Source organism: Canis lupus, chromosome 3 (genome assembly GCF_048164855.1).
Source record: "Canis lupus baileyi chromosome 3, mCanLup2.hap1, whole genome shotgun sequence".
In the NCBI taxonomy this organism is placed as follows: Eukaryota; Metazoa; Chordata; class Mammalia; order Carnivora; family Canidae; genus Canis; species Canis lupus.
In genome coordinates this window covers 70,021,726-70,045,469 of record NC_132840.1, presented here as the reverse complement: position 1 = coordinate 70,045,469, position 23,744 = coordinate 70,021,726, and the positions used below count along the sequence as shown (strand labels likewise).

Here is a 23,744-nt window from a genome sequence, read left to right as displayed (position 1 = left end):
AGTCAGTAAATAAATAAAGGAGGGCTTAAGCTTAGTGTACAGCAATCAGTTTAGAACTACAGGGTAATTAGCGCTGCAGGGGGCGGCAGGGCTGCAGAGTCAGGTTTAAATGAGTGAGTTCACTTTCACTGAGGCACCCCCCGGAGAGCAGAAAACACAGCCCTAGTGGAGCCGCCCTCCTGCCAGCCCCCAGGGGGCAGGGGTTCAGCGAGCGGATCGGATCCTGGGGCTGGACTCAGCACCATGTAAAGGGCTGGGGGATGGTCCCCGTGGTTGGCCAGGGGGCAGGTGTCCACATGAGCACACATGCAGCGAGGTGCCGCTGTCCTGTGCCCACTGTGCCTCCCTTGGCACACGGCGAACACAGTTCAGGTGTCTCCATGAAGGGATATAGGCACCAGTGAGAGGAAGGAGGAGCGCCTCTGTTGGAGCCTTCTCGAAGCCCGTGGCAGGCAGGCACGTGGAGGTGCCCGGGCGGGCATGTGCTGCACACCTACTTACCTGATTTCACCCGGTCCTGGCAACCACAACCTCAGCTCCAGATGCTAAGTTCCTCTCTCCTTCCTTCTCCCTCTTTCATCTGTTTATTCAAGATTTACTGGGTGCCTACCGTGTGCCAGCCTGCATTAGGCTCTGCGAACACCTAGCACACAACTCCTGCCTGCAAGGACCTTCACGTTGGGTGGATGGTGACCGTCAGGAAAGCCGGCGATCACAGTTGCACTACAAGGAGCCATAGCATGGGGGCTATGCCCAGGAGGGCACCCAAGTCAGCCTCGGTGGCCGGGGAAGGTTTCCTGCAAGAGGTGAGGTTCGAGCCGAGATCTGAAAATGAGATGATGAGACCACCAGACTGAAGCGCGGGCACATGTGTGGGTACAGTCTCCAGAAGAAGACACGGCATGTGCAAAGGCCCACGCGGAGCGCAAGGTCTTCTGGGAACCCCCCGTGGTCCAGCTGGTGTGGAGCATGGGGGGGCAGCCACAGAATGTAGGGGTGATCCTGAGACAGGGCTGGGGTGGTGAGCACAGGGGCTCTGTCACTGAAGGTGTTGCCAGCCTTGTTAGGAGCTGCAACTCCACCCTATCCTTAGAGTCCCCACAGGCCACTTCAATCAAAGGGGTGACATGACGCTGTCTGCATTTTTGGAAAATCCCTCTGGCTCCTGCAGAGCAAAGCATAAAGCAAGGATGGCACAGAGGGAGGCGGAGCCCCTGGGGGCAGTCCTCCTGGGCCCTCTCCTCCTCCTGGTTGGGGGGGGGGGGGCGCCTGGCTGGGCTGAGCCGGACACAGACGGCCTGGCCTCAGCCTTTGCTCCCCATCTGCCTCTTCCCACCCGCCACAACTTGCCGGAGTCTTTAGCAAGCCTCCGCTGGCTCCGGGCCTCTGCTGTGCCACCTTTGGCAGGAGGGCAGCTCTCCAGAGCGGCTGGGAAGACAGCTGTGAAGGCGGAGACGATGTGACCCGCGTGCCCACCTGCACCAGAGCAGCCTCGGCCAGGAAGGGACCCTGTTCGTGTGTCACCCGGGGGCTCCCACCTCATCCCCGTCCTTGGAAACCCGCTGGGCTGGGTCGGAGCCCCTCCCTCGATGGCTTGGCCCCTCTCCTGACCCCAGCAGAGCGCCTCCTGCGGCAAGCCCGTCCAGGCCCGGCCGTCCTGGAGGAGGTGGCCGCTGCTGCAGGCCGGGGGCAGAGGGCAGCTGGGCCGGGCTGGCAGGGGTGGGAGGGTGGGGACTGAGTCCGGCCCCAGAACGTTCTCAGGCTGGCCCGGCCAGGGCCCCTTTCTCTCCATGAGATCATATCTGGGTCAAAGAGCATGTAAAGCAGGCAGACCCCAGCGGCCACACAAAGCCCATTCAGCCCAGCCACTATTCACCGGGAGCCCACACCACAGCGACCCCGGCGCAGCGCCTAAGCCCCGGCTTTGATGTCCGAGAACAGAAAACGGCGATTAAATGTTGTTTTAAAGAGGGAGTGCTCACTGCCCTCCCATCTGTCAAGAGAGAGCTGAGGCCCGGGGGGAGGGGCGGGGGGAGGGGCCGGGGGCCTGGGGGACCTCAGAGAAGGGACCGGAGCAGAAGAAAGGGGGCAGAGACTCAAAAGCGAACCCGAGATATTTTTGGCAGAGGCTGGTTTTCCAAGAGGAGCACTGTAGGGAGAGGAAGAAGAATGTGGGACGGAGATACAAAGGCCAGGAGGAGCCTCAAAAAAAAAAATAACGAGAGAAGACAGGGTTAGAGGAATAAAGAGAGATGGGGGCGGTGAAAGGAAAGGGCAGAGCAGAGGGAAGGGGAGGGAAGAAAGTAGTCAGGGGAGCCGACTCCAGGGGGCTGGAGCTGCCCTACTGTGGCCCCTCCTCCTCCTCGGAGGTCACCGGGCTGTCCCAGGGAAGGGCGGCTCCAGGTGGCTCTGGGCTGGCAAGCCTGGGTCGCACAGGCCTTGAAAACCCTCCGTGGGTTGGACAGCCGGGCTTCCAGTCCAGGCCCTGGGCAGGCAGGGTTGCCGGGTGTTCCCGGGGTGCAGGCTGGGGGTGGAACCGCAGAGTGCAGTCGGGGAGGGTGCTAGACCAGGGGGCCCCTGAGACTTGGCACTGGGCTCACCCCGCAGGGGCTATGCAGTGGTTCAGGAAGATCCCTAGCTCCAGGTGAGGGGACCGATTCTCTCCAGGTAGGACAGCGTCAGGCGGAGGCACTGGGCCAGTGCGTCCAGACTCAGGTGGAGTTGGTGTCACAGCTCTAGACAAGCAGGCCAATGCTGCCATCACCGGGAGAGGAAGGCAGGCAGGCCCGGGACGCAGGGGGAGCCATGCTCTGGTCTGCAGGTGGTGATTAGGGTTTACACCCCCACCTCCCACCTGTTCCCTTCTGTCCCAATCTCCTTCCTCCGCGGGGCTTGGCGGGCTTGGCGGCCACAGACCCAGGGACCTGAAATTGGGTGGCAGCTTCTCTTTGAGAAGTTTCAGGAAGTCAACAGTGTCTCTATAATGTAGAGGGTCCCAGCTCCGGGGACCTGGGAAAGGCAACCCAGATTCCGTATCAGGAGATCCGGATACTAGTTCAGACTCTGCCACTCACCAGCTGCGCGACCCCGTGATCCCGAGCAAGTTCTAGCACAAGCAACCAAGCAAGTGGATTCTGTGGCTCCCTGAGGGCAGCGGTTTGTCCGTCCTGCTCCCGCCGCATTCCCACGGCCCACAGCAGTCACTGCTATGAGCTGCTGCAGGAACGTCTGTGTTGACCAGTGCTGACTTCATACATTGTTCCAAGGATCAAGTCACAATGTATTTAATGCTATTTTTGAACTAAAAAAAGTATTAGGAAAATTCCTTGTGCCTCATAAATACCGCATAAGGGGCCACAGGACTGCGCCAGAGTGTTCTCTTCCCCCATCCCCAGCCAGAAATCTCAGTTCTTCTAGCGTTAACCACCCAAGAAAAGGCAGAAAAGACAAAGCAATTTTTTTTTTTTTTAGAAAAAAGGGGACACTTCAAACCAGAGACAACTGAATTAACTTTATTCTCTTCTAACTGCAGATTCAAGGTATACAACTGAACATTGCTATTTTTCTTATGAGACTTATAAATAAAAATACAAAAAATGTTCACTACAAAAAAATCTACTGTTAGTAGGATGTAAAAAATATTCTCTTTGCTATAGAAGGCACAAACTTCACTTAGTGACACATGGAGAGAGAAAAAAACCTGCAGCAGTAAATTCATTTTTTCTTTTTTTTTTCTTTTTTCCTTTTTAAATCTTGTCAGAAACACTGAAATTACAAAGAAACGCATCAATCTACACGGAACGAAGGCAGATGCGGAAAAGCTGCGACCAGGACCGCACAACATCAGGGGCACAGCATCGGGATGAAAACAGGTAGGACTGGCAAGCAGGGCTGGGGTGGCAGGGTTTAGGGTGGTGGGGTTTGGCGGGGGGGCAGGGCTGGGTGGTGGGGTTTGGGGTGACAGGGCTGGGGGGACAGGGCTTAGGGGGACAGGGAAGGGGCTGGGCAGGGAGGGGGAGCTGGGTAGGTGTGGTGGGGAGAGAGATTTGTACAAAAAAGTAACCGGTTAACTTGAAGAAACAAAATTGGGCAGCCTCCTAAAATTAGGCTAAGAGGAGGTGCTGAGGTAGACATGAACTAGAACATCAATTAATTAAAAACACTATTCTGTAATACAGAGCGATCGGACTGGCACTTGTGCTGTCACCACACATAAGACAAGCCACAAAAACAAACAAATAACGAAACAAAACATAATACCCAAACCGAAAGGCTTAGTTTTGCTTGGTCCAGCAGGGCAGCAGGGCCCTCAGTGCTATAATTTACATACATATATATATATATTTATCTTTATATATATGGGTCGGATGTCATGGTACACCACCACGGCTTCTTAACCTTACAAAGATCATGCATAACACTATGTGAACAAAGCCTATGACACACACCAGGAGGCTGGTACCCTGTCTGCAAAGTGGGACGCCAAGGACCCCAGGAGGCAGGGCCGCCAGCTGACAGGCCTGCAGGACCTGCACCCCCCTCTCTCCACCCTTCTTTCCCGACCCAGCCTCCCTGGTCTGTCTTGCACCCCTCTCCCGGCCGGCTCTCTGCCTCTTCCTCCACCCACCAGCGCCCCTGAGCTGGGTCAGTCTGGCTTCTTCCCCCTCCTACTGAAATATCCAGATAAGTGCCGCCACCAAGCTCCAGGAAAAGAGGAAACCAGACGGGAATAGAAAAAGATAGAACACAGGCCTGGGAAAATGAACAGAGTCGGATCTTTTTCTGTTTTTCTAACATCTGGTGCCCCCTCCTTTCACTCTTGTTGGGCCTACAGGGAGCTACCCCCAAATCTCCTCCTGCCCCGCCAGCTCTTGTGCACAAAGTCCAAAGGCCATCCCACCACCGCTCGCTCCCCTGCAAGGAGGTCAGCCAAATGGCCCTCTCTCTGAAGGGCCTGAACACCCCCGCGGCCGGTGGTACCGACAGCATCCAAGAAGGGTACCATACACTTGTGAAAAATTGCAGCAGTTTTGTTTTGTTTTCTACACATGGAGAAATTCAGGCACAAAGATTAAACAAGCCTGCATTGCATCCCTGGATTGTACTGAGACACTGGGGGCCCCCCGGCCTCCCCACCCACCCCTACACCCCAGATCTACCTTCCCCATATCCGTGGCCTCCTCCAAAGCAGCCCAAAGCAGCAATGATATTTACTATTTTATATCTCTCTCTTGCTATATATATATCTCTATATATTTGTCTATCCTATATACACATAGGATTTTAATGCTTTGAATGAATGAAGGAGGGAATAGGGAAAGAGCACACGACAGGGAAATGTCACCAAAAGCATTAAGGGACACACCTGTGAGAGCTGAACACTGGAAAGGGACCATTAACCAGCTCGGACTTCCCGGGCTGGAGAAGTTTTGCTATGCTGGATAAGGCAGTAGCAAGTAGGGTTGTCAGCAGGACCACAGCTAAAGGCAGCGGGTGGCCAAGGGGCCAGATGGTAGGACGAAGAGGGAAGTAAGAACACTCAGCTCTCACCTGGGGAGACGGTGCCCTCCACCCTCCCTCGTCTCCACAGCCCCCTTACTCCATACACATCTACAGACTCCACATCATTTTTGACCTTCACCCTGGCCATTAGGCCTGGCTAGGCTGAGAAGGCCGTGGCAAGGTCAGGATGACTTTGTTAAGTAGGAACCTGGCAAAGAGGCATGTTGGGACTCTATGCAGGGTGTCCAGGCTTCGTGGGGGAGGCAAGGAGAGCAGAAGCCAGCACGGGCATCTCCCACCCAGTATCCTTCAGACACCAGCCTGCCCTGACCCCCTCTGTCCTCACTTCCCCCACTAGGGTCCCTCGGGGGTGGTGGGGGCAGGCAGGTGCTCACTCAGTACCGTCCAATGCTGCAACACCAAATCACAACAATACTGCATGATTTAACACACAATCACACACAAAAAGCACACGCGCGCACACGTACAAAGGGATATTTTGGTGGTGGTGGTGGTGGTGGCGGCGGCGGATTTTTTTTTTTTGTCTTTTTTTTTTTTTTTTTTTCCTATTCACATTACAAAAAAGAAAGGGCAAGGTCCTGTAGAACTGACAAAGGAACTAACAAACATTACAAAAATATTACAATTTGTAAATATTAGCTCAACCCTCTCAGCTTTTATGAATAGGGCAGGAGACCCAGGCTGCGTGGGAAGGGTGGGTGGGGGCGGGGAGTGAGAGGCGTCAGCTAGGTCTATGGAATAGTTTGATTTTTTTTTTCCCTTCCCCACCAAAGTTGAATGATATCTTGCTGTTAAAATATTGTTTTCTGGGATTTACAGATCCCCTAAGGGCCAGCAGTACCCCTTCTTCCCAGACTGGGGGAGGAAGCATAGTGCATAACGATTTCTTACAGACTGCCCCTTCCCCCCAATTCCCCTCTTTTCACATTATCAACATGACAACTGCTCTAGTCACATATTTCAAGTTTAACTTTTTTTCCTTTCCAAAGCACTAAGTCATTATTACAATTGCAAAATCGCATCCTCCCTACCTTATCATCCCCCATCCACAGTCGAGTGACACTGTCTCCCAAATTCATATCCCACCCCCCAACACACAATGTTTAAGGCCTTCAGATTTGGTGGGCGAGATTGCGGGGGAAGGACAGGAGGGCTGGGACCGAGGGACAGGGGGGTGGTCACAGCAGCACCCATCCCTCCAGCGTCCCTAGAGCCCTCACAAGCCTTCTCCCCAAAACCGCTTCCCGAAACCACTTTTAAAAAACCTAAGACAAAAACGCAGCCACAACTTTCTCTGAGAGAGAGAGAAAGGAAAGAAAACACACACACACACACACACACACATGCGCGAACACACACGCACACAACTCTTACAAATAAAGCCGTGAGATGAAACAGAGGGCCCATCCCAAAGTGAACACAAATATTGCAAATGTGCTTTCCAAAATTCAGGGTGGGGAGGCTGGGAAGGGGGGGGGAAGCAGAGCAGCAGAATGGGAGGCGTGAAGGGGACAAAAGAAAAATTGGAGGAACATAAGAGGTAGCTTTTAGAAAAACAACACCCCCACCCTCACGCAACAGAACAAAGGCTGGCTCATCCCCACGCCAGCCCTGAAAAGAGACCGATTTTGGCAATGATCGCACACTCAGAGGTGGGGCCACGCAGTTGCCAGGATCTGAATAATACGGGGGCCCCCCAGACCCAAATGACCCAGCAAATTGTGAGAAAGGTGGAATCTTCTCCAGAGTGTTTCAGGCTGAAGCCTTACTGGGCGCAGAGGGCGTGGGGGGGTTGCCCCGGGCAGAGCCAACGGAGACTCCAGCCAGCGTGCCCCCGACACACCCTCCCCTCTGCCCACCTTCTGCTGCCCCCCACGCCCCCCCCTTGGCTCCCGCATTCAGATCCTGAGTACTCCTTTCTGTGCAGCATCTTCCGGCTAGGACAGGGAGGGCGAGGCCAGCTGAAGTCTATTAAACCAACTATTAATTTACACAAGAAACACAAAAGAACGTCCTCCCTATTCCTCCAACCCCCAACCAAAAAAGAGATACAGGGGTTAAAAAGCTCATGAGGTCACAAAAAACTGAGGTAATTCAAGTACAATGTGCTAACAGGGGAACAGGGGACACGGAAAAGATGCAAAACATAACACAAAGGCCAAAGCGCTTTCAACTCCTCCTCCTCTCCTTCCTCCTCCCTATAGACTGGTTGGGGGGCGCCCTGAGAGCCAGGAATTCTGTGCTGCTCTCTGCACCAGGGCGGGGGTCCCCAGTACAACTCCCCCCGCCTCCGGCCAGCTACCCCAGCCCCTGGTGGCTGGGGTGTCCCCTTCCTTGGGCGGAGGGCACAGTGGAGAAGGACATGTATACATCCCTCCCTCGGACGGCGAGCCTTCTCCTAGGGACTGAAATAGGGGCTGCAGGGATGGGTGTTGGTGTGTTTGGTGGGACAGTATATGGTTAGTGATGTTTCCTGTGTTGGAAGCAAAAGCAAATCAGCAGGAACCTTGCTCATGACCGGGCTTGACTAGGGTGGGGAATTCCATTTATTTCATGTTCTCAGAAAGCCGAGGGTGGGGTGGGGGCTCTGGAGCCAAATGCAGCCCCCCTCCCCACTAGGGAGCTGGGCAAGGAGGAAGCTGCTTCCCCATCCCCCCGACCCCCATCCACGAGGGGCAAGGTGCCCTTGCCCTTGGAGGACAGGAGTCACGGGGAGACAAGGAGCTGGGGGTGGGGCGACAGCCACGAGGCTGCTGAAGACCTTGAGGGGACACCCCCACGTGGCAGGGTGGCGGTGGGGCGGGGGTGGTGGTGGTGCAGGGGGAACAACAGATAAACTGAGTCAAAGGAAGAGAAGGAAAGTCCCCCACCCCCATATGCCCCCCTCAAACCAGAGCTGCCGTGTGACCATCAACTATGACCTGGCCCAGCCCCACCACCTGCAGACCCCCTCCCTGCCCCCGGCCCCCATCTTTGGAGGACTCAGCCACAGGGTGACCGGCAGATTGTTTGGCTCACCCCCTTCCTAGCCTCCACTTCTGGATGCAAAAGGGGGGTCTGGGTGGAGGGAAGAGAAAAATATACCATCATCTGAGCTGAACGAACCACCTCCACCCCACCCAAGAAAATGAGGCCAGCCTCCATCCAGAAGGAGGGACACAGGGCCCCTCGCACCCTGGGGAGGGGCAGTGGCCGGGTCTCCAGGTCACCTGGAGCCCCAGAGAGTCTCCAAGTCACCTGGAGCCCCAGAGAGTCTCCAAGGCCAGACAGCTATCGGGTTTCCTTTTTTCTTGTCTCTTTTTTTTTCCTTTTTTTCTTTTTTCTTTTTTTTTTTTTTTCTATTTCTCTTTTTTTCCACATAGTCCTTCGTCGTCAAATTCACCCTGCTGTAACTCTTCTCTCCGGGCTGCCCGTCCCCCGCCGTGGCCCCGCCTCACACGTAGCACAGGTAGAGGTAAGTCTTCTCTATCCTCCAGTCGGGGGGGATCTCCTCGGGCTTGTGGCCTTTCATGTGCTTCTGCATGGAGGAGAGGCTGGGGCAGTACTCCGTGCAGATGGTGCACTGGTAGGGCGAGGCGCCGTTGTGCGTTCTCAGGTGCTTGATCATGGCCGAGTAGTCCCGGGAGCGCTGGTGGCACAGCTTGCACTCGAAGGGCTTCTCGCCTGTGGGAGGCAGGGGGGAGAGAGCCAGGACAGAGGGAGAGGGCGTGAGGGCCTCCCCAGGACAGGGACGCTCTGGGCCCTCGCTCCACCCTCAGGCTTGCCAGAGACTCCCTCCAGTTTAGCACGTTCTAGAACTCTCCATGATGAAGAATGCGCCATCCAATATGGTAGCCACTGAGCTTCTGGGCGCCTGCAGTGTGGCCAGCGCACCTGGAGCTGCATGTTCCGTGGCACTTCCCTGTTGCTGATCTCAGCGGCTGCAGTATTGCTCAGCATCCCCTTAGCCCTGCCTTATTCTTCTGAACCCAAAGGCCCAGAATATTCCCTTCCAAAGAAAGGATATGGAATCTAGAAATGGGGCAGTGGGGTCCCGAAAGCCCTTAGGGACGGCTCTTCAGCACAGCTCCTTTCAGGGGAACAAGGCGTAGAGTCCTTTCAGGCTATAGCTGGTGGGGAGGACGGGGGTGAACGTGAGGGAACCCCATCCTCCAAACATGCTCCATCCGGGATGCCTATTCCCCTAAGGTTCCCAGAGCCACCCCTGGACCCTGAGCCTTCCCAGGGGGGCCAGGATGGGGAAGGGACACATAGCCTGGGAATGCCTGGCCACACCCTAGCTGCTACCCACCCTACCTCCTGCCAGTTAGAGTCCCCTGGAGCTGAGCAGAGGGTGTGAGGGAACCTTGTTTCGATACAGTAATTAACTGGCCAGCCATCTCGCTATCGATACTCCTCTGTGCAGAGGCCCCAGCAAATAATGAAGTAATGAACAGCCAAAGTGATCTAACTATCGACCCGCTATTTACAATAGTCACCACCGATGCATTTAATGATCCGCTCACCAGGTCACATCCCCAGCAGGGGGCTAAGGAAGCCCTGGGGCTCTGGGAAATGCTCGGAGTGACTCTGGCTGTCAGCAACAAGCACCTGAGGCTCTCCTCTGGCCCAGGCCGGGGGCAAGAAAGCAGAGCTCCATAACGCAGCATCCTCTCCCTCTCCTTACTGCTTCCCTGTTCTCCCCGCGGCTTGTGGACGCATCCTTGCCCCTCGGCCAGCAGGACCTGTCTGAGGTCACCTCTCCCCCCATCCTCTGTCCCCAGGTCAGGACAGCTGTTTCACATGATCAGAGGAGGCTTCCTACTTTGCTAGATTCCACTACCTTCCACTACCTCCCACTACCTCTTATCCTCATAGGAAGTCCTTCTGAATATCCACCTCCCCCCCCACCCCAAAGCCGCAACCAGCAGGGTGCTGCTGGTAAATGTTTAACAACTAGCTCTCCAAAAAGGCTCAATTTTGTAGCATTTGCCTGTGTCTGAGGTGATGTGGCTGTACTTGGGAGTCAGGGAGAGACGTGCAGGTGGACTTCCATGAGCTGGTGCAGGCCAGCTCCAGCATCCGCCACCCCCCAGTTTGGCAATTCTGGCCACCACGGCCACTTCCCCTTGCTCTGTCCTCAGACCCCACACCCCCATCCTATTTCTTTTACATAAAAAAGAATGTGAAGGCCCTCTGAAATGGTAAACATCATACAGGTAGAGGGGTCTGTGAATATATCTGTCTGCGATCTGACTCCCAGCATCACAGCCCTCATCCTAACCTAACTCAGTGCTCCCCTAGCCCCCAGGAACAAGAAGCCCTGCCCAGCGTTTGCTTTTAGTCTTCAGGCCAACCTGACCCCAATTCAGGGCTCACAGATCGAAGTCATCTATGCACTATTGGTACGGCTGCCTGGAAGGTGGGTCTGGGCTCCTGGAAAGTGTGCTGTGATCCACTAGCAACGTGTGCCTCGGCCTTGCAGGGGGCAGTGGCGCCTGAGCCGTGCTAACCTTTCCCAGAACACGCTCCACTCTCCGTCTCAGCCTGGGACCATGCCCACCCAGGCTGCTCTGGAGAACCACCTGCCCCCTGCCACTTATACCCAGGTCCCCGCGCAAGCTGGGGTGCCCTCACCAGTCCTCCGTACCTGTGTGCACCCTATAGTGTGTCTCCAGCTGGTGCTTGAGGCTGAACTTCTTGCCACAACCATTGCACTCGTAGGGTTTCTCGCCCGTGTGTATGCGTTTATGACTCTTGAGTGTGCTCTCATCCCGGAAGCAGCTGCCACAGAACTCACACTCATACGGGTGGTCGCCTGTGGGGACAAAAGGCTGGATCAGAGCCTCGTCTCCCCTACCCCCATCCCCTCTTCAAGAGGCGGCAGGGCACATTTAATGCACCGAGAAGATGAGACTGCCTATCTTCACCACCATTCTTCAAAAACATATAAGGACCCGTGGCCTCCTCTGGGCCCCAGTGTGAACCAGGGAGCTTGTATGCACACACATGTCCATACTTTACAGGGGCCTAGAGTTCATCTGTGGGTCAAGGGCCAATCCCAGGAAGAGAAAGCCCATTTGTTTCAGGGATGAACAGTTGACCCCAGAAAGCAGACCCCCACAAGGGGAGGGCAGACCCGTGGGCTTTGACACCTTGCCCCCCAACTTCTCCTGCCACCCTCTTCCTTTCCCATAGGTAGCCTAACTGCCTCTCCTGCCCTCAAAAAAAAAACCCTCCAATTTGGGGAACTAGAACACACTGTCCCCCAAATGCCTTGTGCTACCTCCTCGCTCCACAGTTACAACAACTATCCCCTCTGCTTGATTTCCTCTTTCCTTGCTTCAATGAACTCCTACTCATCCTTCAAGACCCAGTTCACACATTACCGTGGTTTGGAAGTTTCCCTTCAACCTCTCCCACCAAGATAAACTGAGTCGCTTTCTTCTATCCTAAGAGAGAAGAAATACCTAGCATTGCGTTATTTTAGCAGCAGGATCATTTTTACGGGAATTTTTAATTGGAATGGTCTAACCTGCTGAAGGCTCACCACCATGCTGGGAGCCTTACACACATCTTATCATGTAATCGCTGCAACCACCTGACAAGAAACACACAATTCTCACCATATAGACGAGAAGAATGAGATGCTTAGCTGATCTCTAAGGTCAAATAGCTCATAAGCTGCTGAGTCAGGATACAGATCTGGTTTTGGAGTCTGAACGCTTGATAACTTATCAGATGGCTAAGTTGCACACAGCCCTGTCTCTCCTGCCACGCACACTGTACCCTGAGGATGGAAGCACCTTGAGGGTCAGAAGGGAGACTTGTCGATCCTTGTTGCCTGGGTACGTAGCACACGGACGACCCAGGGCAGATGCTCAGGCCTGGAAGCGGTGCCGTCGGCCTCCCTTCTGTGTGTGGCACCCATTAGCCCCCTGGAGGGTGAGAGGGTGGGGTGCTGGGATCCACCATCTTTTGCTTTGTACCCAAAGTGGAGGCTTTGGGGGCTGAAAGGTGAGGCCTTCGGCGACTTATTTATTACAGGAGTGAAGGCACAGACAATAAAGATAGATGGATCACCCCAGACTTTGTTCATGAATATTTAAATATCGCTGATTCGTCTTGTCACTGTAATTACAATTTCTCTGGGCTGCATCTCCAACAACCACAGTTTATGGTAAAGAATGGCCCACTGTATTTCACTTGTCCCTCTGCAGATGTGCGGGGCTGCCAACCGTGTAATGTCCTCTGCATTTCATACATTTTCTTCGGCTGCTGAAGGCTTAAGTCATCCACAATGACCTACGTTTTTTCATTATCCCCATGTCAAACTGCACTCGTGCCTGGGCATAAATTGTCCTTCTCGTTATAGACTCGCGTGCCTATGCCTTCACTTCCTCTTTAAAATGATATTTTACTCTCTTGTCTCTCTCCTCCTCAGGCCGCTAACCAAACCTCCCCCCTCTCAAACGCAGGCCCCCGTCCCCACATAAATTCTCATCTCTCCTGATGGTGCTGAAGGGTTTTTAAGGCTCTGTGGGGAGTGGATGCTGGGGTCTGCTCACTGCGGGCTCGCTCTCTCTGCAAGAAGCTCTGAAGACACAGAGCGGTGGTTGGGAGCACTCCCAGGCGGAGTCAGACAGGAGAAGCTGAAAGAGCAGAACCACATCTCCACATGGGTTCTCGCCAAGCTACGGGGTACAGCCCTGGCTGGCTCAGAGGCATGGGCAGGTCTGGAGACAGACCAAATCCTGGGCTTCCCGGCACCTGCCAGGGCCATACAGACCACCTGGTCCCCAGCCTCCAGCCCCACCAAACCCAGGGGGAGTAGAGGTCTATGCAGACCCTGGTCCTCACTAGCTGTGTGTCTGTCTGAGTAAGGGCCAGTCTGCGCAGGCCTGTACTGCGTGCTACTCTCTCTGTGCAGACGTCTGCACACAGCTTCCCCGCCACCCCCGCCCCCCCGCGCCTCGTTGACATCCGACTCCCCCTCCTTGCCGAATTGGCAACGATAACGACTTTAATCAAGGATTCAGTATCCTCATTAAGATATAAATAAATAAATAAAGCAAGGGCCACGTGAGACTTCCAACGAGAGCCGGTAATTAAAACGTACATCGGCAGCCACCCGACTGAGGGGGGGGGGGGGGGGGAGGCGGGCCGGGGAGGGAGGGAGCCGCCGTCTGTGCCTTCCCCTCCAGAGGGGGGCCCTAAGAGTTTAAAAAACAAAGGGTTAAAGCAGAGAGGTTTGTTTGATCAGATTTTTATGAATTTAATTATGAAGTGGATCACATGTTAAATGAGTTTAAATAGGAAATCTCCAGAGTCAGCCCAGGGAAAGGAGTGAAAAGAACTTTGAAGGGAAAAAAAAAAAAGATGCGCACACACAAGCACACGCACACACATGAACACACACGCGTGCACACACTTTGAAGCATGGTGAGCACCTAGCCTAAAATCCTCACCCCGAGAGTTAATGGTGTCAGTGTTGCCATAATGTACACAAAACTGGCTGCAGAACTCAAAATCCAATTTGTGGTATGTTGATTAACTCTGTAGCCTCTTTAATGAGCTTGACATTAAGTGCAGGACAAACGAGACTAATTAGAGCCCCTCTGGCCTGCCCAGTGCATCTGTGACCCCAGCGGCCTGTCCTCACCTGGGGGTTTCCCTGGCACTGGCCAGGCCCCTCCCCAGCGGCCCCTCCCCTTAGCACAGCTGAGAGTTTATTATATGATGAGCTGTGTGAGTCAGGGATCCATCAATGCCAAGAGCACGGCTGGACTAACCTACCAAACACAGCTGCCGATGCTAAACACCCGGCCCCGGCAGCAAGTGGGCCAAGAGCAATGGAATATTAATGAGGCATTGTGTAGGGGGTGTGCTTGGCCTGTACAGGGCTTATGTGCACTGGGCCTCACTGGTGTGAAAATCGATGCATGTTTGTGTGTGTGCATGTGCGCACACGCATAGGCAGCACACATGTCCATGTTTCCTAGATTAAACAGGTACTTCTCTCAAACTATGTCTGGGAAGAGCCCCTCCCCACAGACCTGCACCATGACGACACAGGAGCAGGTGATATTTTGATGCCTGCACTCCTAGAAGGTAGCGTGGGCAGAGCAGGGCATATCCCGGGTGGACGTAGCAGATGGGATGACTCAAGTCCTATGAACCCAACTGATTTGACCTAGCAGCATGCTCAAAAGTGGCTGAAAGGTGATTGGCTGTTTTGTTAAGGCTGAACTTGGGGACCCGGTGGGGGGAAGTGTGGACAGGATAGTGTGTGTTATCTGCAAGGGATCCATAGACAAAGTCCTCCTTAACACCCCTTTCTCCTTAGCCTTTCTTGTCGGGCCCTCCCCTCTGCGACCTCACCTCCTCCTGTGCCAGCAAACCCAAATGGTTCCAAGCCAATCAGGTGATGCTTAAGGCAATATGCTCCCCCCAGGTGAATGGCATCAAAAAGTGAGAGTCCAGGCAAGCTCTTTGATGAGGACACATGCTGCTGGCAGGACAGGCCTGCTCAGTCCATGGTGAGCAAAGCCCCTCCCTCAAGTCGGCAGAGCCTGCCACCCGAGAAAGGCCTGGCCTACATCCTTAATCCCAGAGCTGCGACAAGACCCAGGAATGAGGAGGGAGAGGGTCCTACCATTCCTGTCTTGAGGCACTCAGCTTTTTATACCGTCTCCAAGAGACATGAGCATACACTCTGTCATATACTCCGATATGGAGTCTGCCTGTCTGTCTCCCTGTCCCTCCCACTCCCTTTCCCAGCCTCCATGGTCACTCCAAACCCGGGATCGAGCACACAGGAGTGGAGACACATGCAGACTCTGAAAGGGATGCTCTTTTATCCACTGAAGACTCAATTTTGTCATAGAGAAAGGAATGACTTTAAGTCACCCATTACCTTGGCTAGGGGACTAGAGGCTGCTATGAGAAAGCAATCTGCCTCTTGGCCCTCATGGGCAATGTAGAGGGTTGTGGCAAGGACTAACCAGCACCTGGGCACATGGCCCAGGCCCCTCAACTCACAACTACTTTCCCTCCCCCATCATTTCATTGTTTATAAGCCCTCACTGTCTCCCCTAAAGATTAATGGCCAAGTATAGAAAATATGCTTGTTATTTTGTGGGTTTTTTTTTTTCTTCTGTTATTTTGGAGCAAGCAGGACCATTTCTGTAACATTCCCTTAAGAGCCCAAAGCTGATTCAGGAGCATGTGGCCATGGGGTGGAGGCCAGGGAGAGTGGTGAGGGCTGTGGTAGAGACCAAGCAGGCAGGCTTTCCTCAAAATGCATTGTGGGTCCACCTGCAGCAGAATCTTTGGGGAATATTTATTCATCATATTGAGTCTTGGATCCTACTCCATATCCACAAAGTCAAAGATTCTGAGGGTGGGTGGCACCCAAGAGCCTGCATTTCTAAGGAGTACCATTTCAGCTGAGCACAGAGATTGAGACCCTCAGGTCCCCGATGTGGGACAGGGACAAGAATTAACATTTACCTGTGCTACGGAACCCCCATAGCATGCCCACCTTGAGCAAAGAAGGGCTGAGGGCTAACTCAGCCTGACCCCTCCACTGGATGTCCTAGGAGGTCCATCCAGACGTGGATTTCCAGAGACTCTGATCCAGCCACCACCCGGATGGGCCTACCTGTGTGTGAGCGCAGGTGGCGTTTGAGGGCGGTGTGGCTGGGGAAAGTCCGGTTGCACTCGCTGCAGATGTAGCTGCGCACGCCCGCGTGGACCTCCATGTGCTGCTGGAGCGCGCTCTGCGCCTGGAAACGCTTCCCACACAGCAGACAGAAGACGGCCATGTCCGTGCCTGCAGGAGACAGGGGCAGGAGAGCCTCAGGAGGGTGGAGCACAAGGCTCTGCTCTACTCATACAGGCTAGAGCAGGAGCCAGTGTTGGGGCTGCTGCCTCTACTCCCCCCGAGCTCAGGGGCGAACCCAGAGGCAGACCAGACCAGGCAGCATTGATGGAGCACCTAGCGTGTGGCTCCGATGGTGGACAAAATCAACTTACCTCTCACCCTCGTGGGACCTAAAGTCTACTGGGAGAAAGAGAGACAATCAAATATGTCACAACAACAAACAATGAGTCAGCCGTCGTGCGGGGTGCTGTGTCAAAGGCAGGGTTCTGAGATGGCGTGTATCAGAGGGGCTTTTCGGAATCTGGGGCAGGAGGTGGAGGTCGGGTGGCCTCTGTGGGGGATCCCAATATTGAAGACAGCATGTGTGAGCCAATGCTCAAATGGAACTACTCTCAAGTCCCATCTCCAGAAGTCAAGCTCTACCACCTTGCCTTTCAGATAAGCCAAATGCACAGACTGAGCAACTTGTCCAAAGTGCCACTGAGTTCAGAAGCTGCAAAGCTACAGTGCAAACCCAGGCTGCCTGGGTCTGAATCCTCCCCAGAGGCTCCCTACAGATCCTGTTCTTTTAACCAGCTTTCCCTTCAACTGAAGCACACATCCTAAGAGTCTCTTCATTCAACACAGGTTATTCTAGTGCCTTCTATAAGGAGGACCCCCTCTTGGGCACAGGGGATCTAACTATGGAAAACTATACAAAGTCTCTGCTGTCATCATAGATGTCAACCAGCACATGGGGCCAGTGGGGGAGAGTGTCCATGACCACCCTGGCCAGGAAAAAAAACGCGGTTATCAGGGCACCAGACAGAACAGCACAGCTAGGGAGACGGTGCGGGGAAGGCCAAAGATAGAGGCAGGCCCAGGTCATATGCGGGTCTTGAAAACCACGTGAAGGCATTTAGGCTGCATCCCAAGACCAATGGGCAACTGTCTAAGGATTTCAAGCTCATGGGTGGCATGAGGTTCTCATTTCATGCTGTCTGGCCATTCTCTGCAGGGATGAGAAGCACAGGTAGGTACCGTGTGGTGCCCTACAAACACAAGCTGCTTTCTTTGTTATCGACCCCCTTTCTGATCCTGCTCCAGAGCCATTGCTGCTCTGGGTACAACAGCACGTGAGGAAGCATCTAGACCCATCATCTAAATCCAACTGGTGGCTCGTTGCCCACCATTTTGGATCCTGTTTCCCTACGCATGTCAGCTGCCCCGGGAGCACAGCTGCTCCCCTCCCGCTGGCATCTGGGCAGCATCTCGGTGCTCAGCCCTGCACCACCTTGTCCTGTGTAAAGGACACAAGTGGGGAAGGGCAGACAGGCCCAGCGTCCGTCAACACAGCCCAGAGGGGAAGAAGGGCAGAGCTCTGGCTGCTTGGCATGGAATCATGGTGCCCGGGGAGGAAGCAGGGTGGAGACGAGGAATCCATGAAGACCCTGCTGCGTCTCTGGTCCATCCATGGAGACGGCAGAGGGGTGGCCTGTTCTCGCCGACTCAGTCCTATTCATGGCTGGGTTGAGGATGAACCAGCGGGAAGGCCAGACCCTTTGGTCCCCCCATTCCTCCAGCCCTCAGGGCCACCCATGCAGGCTACTCAGAAGGCCGGGCAGCCGCTGCCTGCAGCCAGGTCCAGGGAAGGCTGGACACAAAGCAAGAGCACGGTTTTGCTCCTGCCTCGCCAAGCAGAGGGAAAGGAACTAATACAGATGATGTGCAGGTGCTTTATCCACGTCCACGAATACCTGCATCCAACCCCACAAGCCAGGCATTCTCATCCCCCTTTTTACAAATGGGAGAACAGAGTGACTGGACAACTTGCCTAATGCCACATGGTCAGAAGAGGCAGAGCTGGGATTTGGAAATGCCTCATCTGATTTCAAGAGCCACAAAGCTGGGCGCATGTCTGTTTCCAGGTGTGCCACCTGTCCGTCTGGGCTTCTCCCAGAAGGGGCACTGTAATGACAGCCCGCTGCTGCAACCCCAGTGTACCCAGGGCCCGCTCCAGGAACAATTAGAAAACCTGGGCCATGGCACGTCTGGGTGGCTGAGGGGTTGAGCATCTGCCTTTGGCTTAGGTTGTGATCCCGGGGTCCTGGGATCAAGTTCCACGTCGGGTTCCCCACAGGGAGCCTGCTTCTTCCTCTGCCTGTGTCTCTGCCTCTCTGTCTCTGTGTCTCTCATGAATAAATAAATAAAATCTTAAAAAAAAAAAAGGAAAAACCTGGGCCATTCAAGTGGACTGGCAGCAGGGGTCACAAGGTACAGCTCTCTGAAGCCTTCCCACCTCCCCCAGCCAGCAAGAACCCTGTGAGGTAATGGGATGCTTGGCTCCACTTGGCGGAGGGGAGTGGTCTGCCCGGTGGAACCAGCTCAATAGCTGACAGTGGGTGCCCAGTGACACCCCCAAGTGTGCAGCCCATCTGCAGCATGTTCTGTGACATGGCTGCCCCAGCTCTTTCATCCTGAGGACCCCAGCACCAGCCCCAATCAAGCCACATGTCAAAGAGCTGCCTTAAATTGGTATGCGGGAGCAGGCCTTGGGGCCAAGCTGTGCCCTTCGGCAGCCCAGACTCCTCCTTAGACATCCCGAGATCCCCAGGGTGCAAGGTACCTGGGTCAGAGGGAACGTGCCGTTCCCAGCAGGACATTCCAAGGCTACAAAGCCGGGCCCAGAGGAGCTCTGGGGGCTGGTCCCTTCCCTCCCCAGCAGGGCCTACTGAGAACCTCACACCACTCAGCCCCCAGGTCTTTCCAAGGCTCCTCAAAGGTGCCCAGCCAGGCCATCCATACTTCTCAGGATGGCTTGAACCCATTTCGTGTCCATCTAGCACACCCAACAAACATTTACCAAACATAGGCACTGCTAGGTAACAAGGGATATAGAGATCAACCAGAGAAACAGGGTCCCAGACAAGCTGGCTCCATAAGAACTTCGGCTTTGAGAAATGAAGAATATGGAGAAGCCAAAGAGCAGAAGGAGGGGTACAGGAGCGACATGAAGGAAATGCTGAGAGCAAATTTTAGAGTGGGCAGGGACACAGGACAGCCCCAGATGATGGGGATACGCAGGGAAGGTCAGTGGGGGGCAGATCACCACGGCCGTATCACCCACCGAGTGGGACAGATTATACTTCATTCTACAGGCTACATGGTGCCTGGAATGGACAGGCATGGGGGGTGGTGCCAGCATGAACCAACCCGTATGCAAGGGCAATGCCCCTGGGGCAGCGTGAGGGCCAACTGCAGTGGCAAAGCTGGAAGCAGGGAGAGAGCTGATGGTTGCTGTGATGCCACCAGAGGAGGATGGGGACCAGACCAGGGGAGGGACTCTCAGGAGGAGGAATGGAGAAATGAAGTTTGGGGAAGATGGCATGACAGGACCTGGCACAGGGGCTCAAGTTGGGAAGCATGGTGTACCCAAAGTCCTGGACTGCCATCTCTGCACCCTGGTGTCTGGTTTCGAGTTATATAATCACCACTTTGGAAGGAAATGCTACAATGTCCGTGCAATGGTCCCTCTCCCCTTCCTGGGACGTCCCCCAAGGCTCAGGGGCTCTCCTTGACCACTGATATACTGGCCGAGGTGCAGAGATGAAGAGAAGAGGTCTCTGAGGCCCCACAGTCACTCTCCCCTTTCTTCTGTTTGGAGACCAACAGCTGAGAAGATGGAAAAATATTTAAAAAGAAAAAAGGAAAAGGTGGGGGCAGAAGTGGAGGAGACACAAGAAAAGCTACTGGTGCATGCAAGCTAAAAATCTAGAGACTAGATTTGAGTTATTAAATAATTTGCTGTAGTTTCTGCCTAGCTGATTGTTCGCATGTATGATGAGTCAGGGCAGATTCTATTACACTGGGAGATTAAGCAAATAAATGCTAGCTTTTGGAAACACATTAAAATGTGGGACTATGGAAATAAAATTATCTAGAAAATTGTATTAGCAATTCATTAGCTGCCATGAAATGTGCAGCCGGGCAAGAGGGCCGGGCAGTGTTAAAACACTCTGCTCCTTGCAATGCCTGAGCCGCAGGGATACCTGGTGCTCCTTCCTCTGCTATAAAGAGACCTCATGCCTGATATCACCGGGAAGACAGGAGGAGCCTCCACTGGTTGTAGAAAACCTTCAGAAATCATCTGATCAGCATGACACACAGGAGACAAGAGCAGCACAGGGGTCTTGGCTCTGCCACTTACTTGCCTTGTGATTCTGAGCAAGTCATCGAACTTCTCTGGGCCACAGTTTGCTCATCCTTTGCCACAGTGTCATTGCTGAGAGCATCAAATGAGCTACCCATGCACAAAAGCTTTATAACTATAAAGTGGTAGCAGAGCCATTGCCAGCCCAGACGACGCCTTTGTCTGAATTAGAAAATCATGCCTCTTCCTCTGGGCAGACGAAGATAGTCGCCTGGGTGCACAGCTCTGGCGAGCAAAGAGAGCTGGACTCCAGCCTCCATTCCCCCCTTAGCTGGGCATCCTCCTGCAAACGACCCGGATGGGCATCACGGCAGCCCTGCACAATGTACGAACTGAAGTTGTTTTATCGACTCTGGGCTGCTTCTTCCAGGAAGCTGACTCTAGAGAAGCATCTTTGATGAGTTACACCATTTAGGACTCCGTGCCAAGAACATCTTCTTCCTCTAAGCCATCACGACTACAGCACATAAAACCCTTTGATGCATTTATTTTTGACATTCAGCTCTGCCTACTAGATTGTAAGCCCTCCAAAGCAGGAACTATTCTCTTAATCTTCATATTGCCCAACACAGAGCACTGGGCTTGGCATATAGTAGGCACTCAGTAACTGCATGGTGCATACAAGAATAAGTAAGGAGCTGTGGGACAGTCACATAGAGCAGAGGAGGGGTCAGGGGTGGGGGCAGTCCCAGGACAGAGAGCTAGAAAAAGCTCAGACCAAATGAAGCCATTACTGAGTACTTCTAGCAAGACTCTCTTTGGAAATTAGTAACACCAGGTGACCCACAGGCATCTGATCATGTTGGGGCCTCTCGTGTCTGTCTGGTAGGTTAGACAGGACTCCCCAGTTCTCACCCAGTGTCTGAGCTCTTGTTGCTCAGAAGCAAAGATCGAGACCACAGATGGACCAATTTTACCACATCGTGCAGTGAAACACGCAGAAGACCTCAGTGCTGGCCCAGGGGCCCAGCCTGCTTGGCTTTGTGACCCTGGGCCAAGTAGCTGCCGCCCTGGGCTTCATTTCTCCCTCTAGAAAATGGCATTCGTAACTCACCTGCCCTTTCCACCATCACCTTCTCAGTACTGTATGTAAATGCTACAAATGTATTGTTTTCAATCCATCTGGAAATCTTAGTGTAAAACCGGACACATAAATGAGCACTGGTCTTGGGGTGCCTGGGTGGCTCAATCTGTTGGGGGTCTGCCTTTGGCCCAGGTCGTGATCCTGGAGTCCTGGGATTCAGCTCCATGTCGGGCTCCCTGCTCAGCAGGAAGCCTGCTTCTCACTCCCCCTCTGCCTCTCCATTGTACTTGTGCCCTCTCTCTCTCAAATAAATAAACAAAATCTCTTTAAAAAAAAATAAGCCTCGGTCCAAGGAAATAATTTATCAGGTCAAAGAACAGCATCCTCTTCTGAACAATGAATGGGGCTCAGTCTCGAGCTGCACTCCAAGGGTGTCTGCCTCAAACAGCTTGTCACTGGAGGTAATACAAGAGGTTATGGAGAGAAATAACCTCTGGAATGAAAATCTCGGTTCTAGGCAACATGGGCAGGGCCCATGCAGATATCTGGGCTGCCACTAGCCTCACTAGTCTCTGAAGGTGGTGACCCACACCTCATCCACCCACCACCCCCAAGGGCAGTGAGGCCAGTTTTGGCTGTAGGGCATGTACGACTCACAGACTCTCAATTTAAAACAAGTTTAATTATAGCCAAAGAATAGGAGAAAGCCAAGGCCAAGGTAGAACAGGAGGCAGGTGGGGTGACATAGACCCAGGATATTTATTTCACCCAGGTGATGACCGGGACTGAAATTATGAGACACAAAACCCTCATGTTTACACCTGTGCCATTTCCATACCAATTAGCTCTTTAATAGAAAGGAAGGAACAGGATCAGAGGGGTACACAGCTGGAAAAGATGTTCAGGTGCTACACCTTCTTGGAACAAGGCTCTTATTATCTCCAGCATAAGCAGTTTCTTAATCAAAAGAGCAGAGGGATCTAAATATACTCTGGCTTTTTTTGGTAAGCTAGCTATGACTGGCGCATGTGCTGGACTGTGTGCATGCCTGCGTGTCTGTGTGCGTGCACATGGACCATGGATGGGCTTGTCAGGTCCAACCCCACCTAACCTCACCCCTCCAAGAAACAGCTGCTTTCCCTGCCACCCTCAGGGTTTTTTCTCTGCAGAGGAAGAAAATATCAACTTTAGGGGGTTGTGAAAACGCTGATTTAAGCCAGAACCATCTCCCACCCTCCACCTCCACCCCAACACCCAAATCTTTCAGACAGGTCTTTCTATTTCCTGTACATGACGTTTCTGGCCGCAGGCAACCCTGGGAGCCACACACTAAAACCATCGCTGGGACTACTACCTTTTCTCCTTCCCTGTCTTTCTCTTTGCTCCCCTCCACTCCAGTCAACAGGTCACTGTTGGAGAATACGGAAGAACTGCATTATCCACTGAGCAAGAGAAAAAGACGGAGACAAACAGCCCAAGGCTGACTCACACCAGGCAGGAAGGCTCTGTCTGCATCTCAAGAGGATGTAGAAGGCTACAGGTGTGGAGGAGGCAGGGACAGGGAGCAGACGGAGAGGAAATGAATGCCCAGCCATGACAACAGCTCCCCTTACACCATCATTTAGGGCTTGGCTTCTTTTCAAGGGATCTACTGGAGAAAGGGCCAAGAGCTCCCTCGCTAGCGTGGGCACAAGTTGCACGATCATCTGGGTTGAGCTCCTAAATTCTCAGCCTTCTTCAGAAAGCGGCTGCATGCACAACAAGGGACCAGTTTGCCCAGCCCAAGAGACGGTCAGCCCACTGACCCCTGAGAAGGACCGCTTCTGAGAGTGGGAGACCAGCCTCGCTGTAGTCTTTGCTGCTGTCAGCCTCCCTCCCTCCCAGGACAGGTGGAGAAGACTGAGAAAACATCTCGGATGCCTGCCTTGAACCAGATTAGCCACAAGCCTGTGTGTGGGGACTTGGGGCTTGTCTCCCACACACAGAGTCGCCTACTGCATGGACACCTTTAATCACCTGTTCAGTTGCATCTTCTCAAACCAAGCCTGGAGCCAAAAACCTTACCATCTAGTCTTCTTGTCAGTCCAGCCCCGTCAATTCCAGCCTCCTGATCCAAGCCCTCCTACCCCTGTTTCCTGACTTTT

At 53.6% G+C, this 23,744-nt stretch overlaps 1 protein-coding gene across 5 annotated transcripts in view; it reads right to left on the bottom strand.

Annotated features, from left to right (window-relative positions):
- Positions 1 to 8,864: 8,864 nt before the first annotated feature.
- The window catches only part of ZBTB16 (zinc finger and BTB domain containing 16), a 182,695-nt gene continuing 167,815 nt past the window's right edge, over positions 8,865 to 23,744 (bottom strand). For all 5 annotated transcript variants that reach the window (XM_072822070.1, XM_072822072.1, XM_072822071.1 and 2 more), the window contains 3 exons: positions 16,166 to 16,336; positions 11,153 to 11,320; positions 8,865 to 9,186 (listed from right to left, as the gene is read on the bottom strand). In XM_072822070.1, the coding sequence (XP_072678171.1) occupies positions 8,957 to 9,186; positions 11,153 to 11,320; positions 16,166 to 16,336 (569 nt within the window). In that variant the 3' untranslated portion in view covers positions 8,865 to 8,956. The remainder of the gene's footprint in view (positions 9,187 to 11,152; positions 11,321 to 16,165; positions 16,337 to 23,744) is intronic.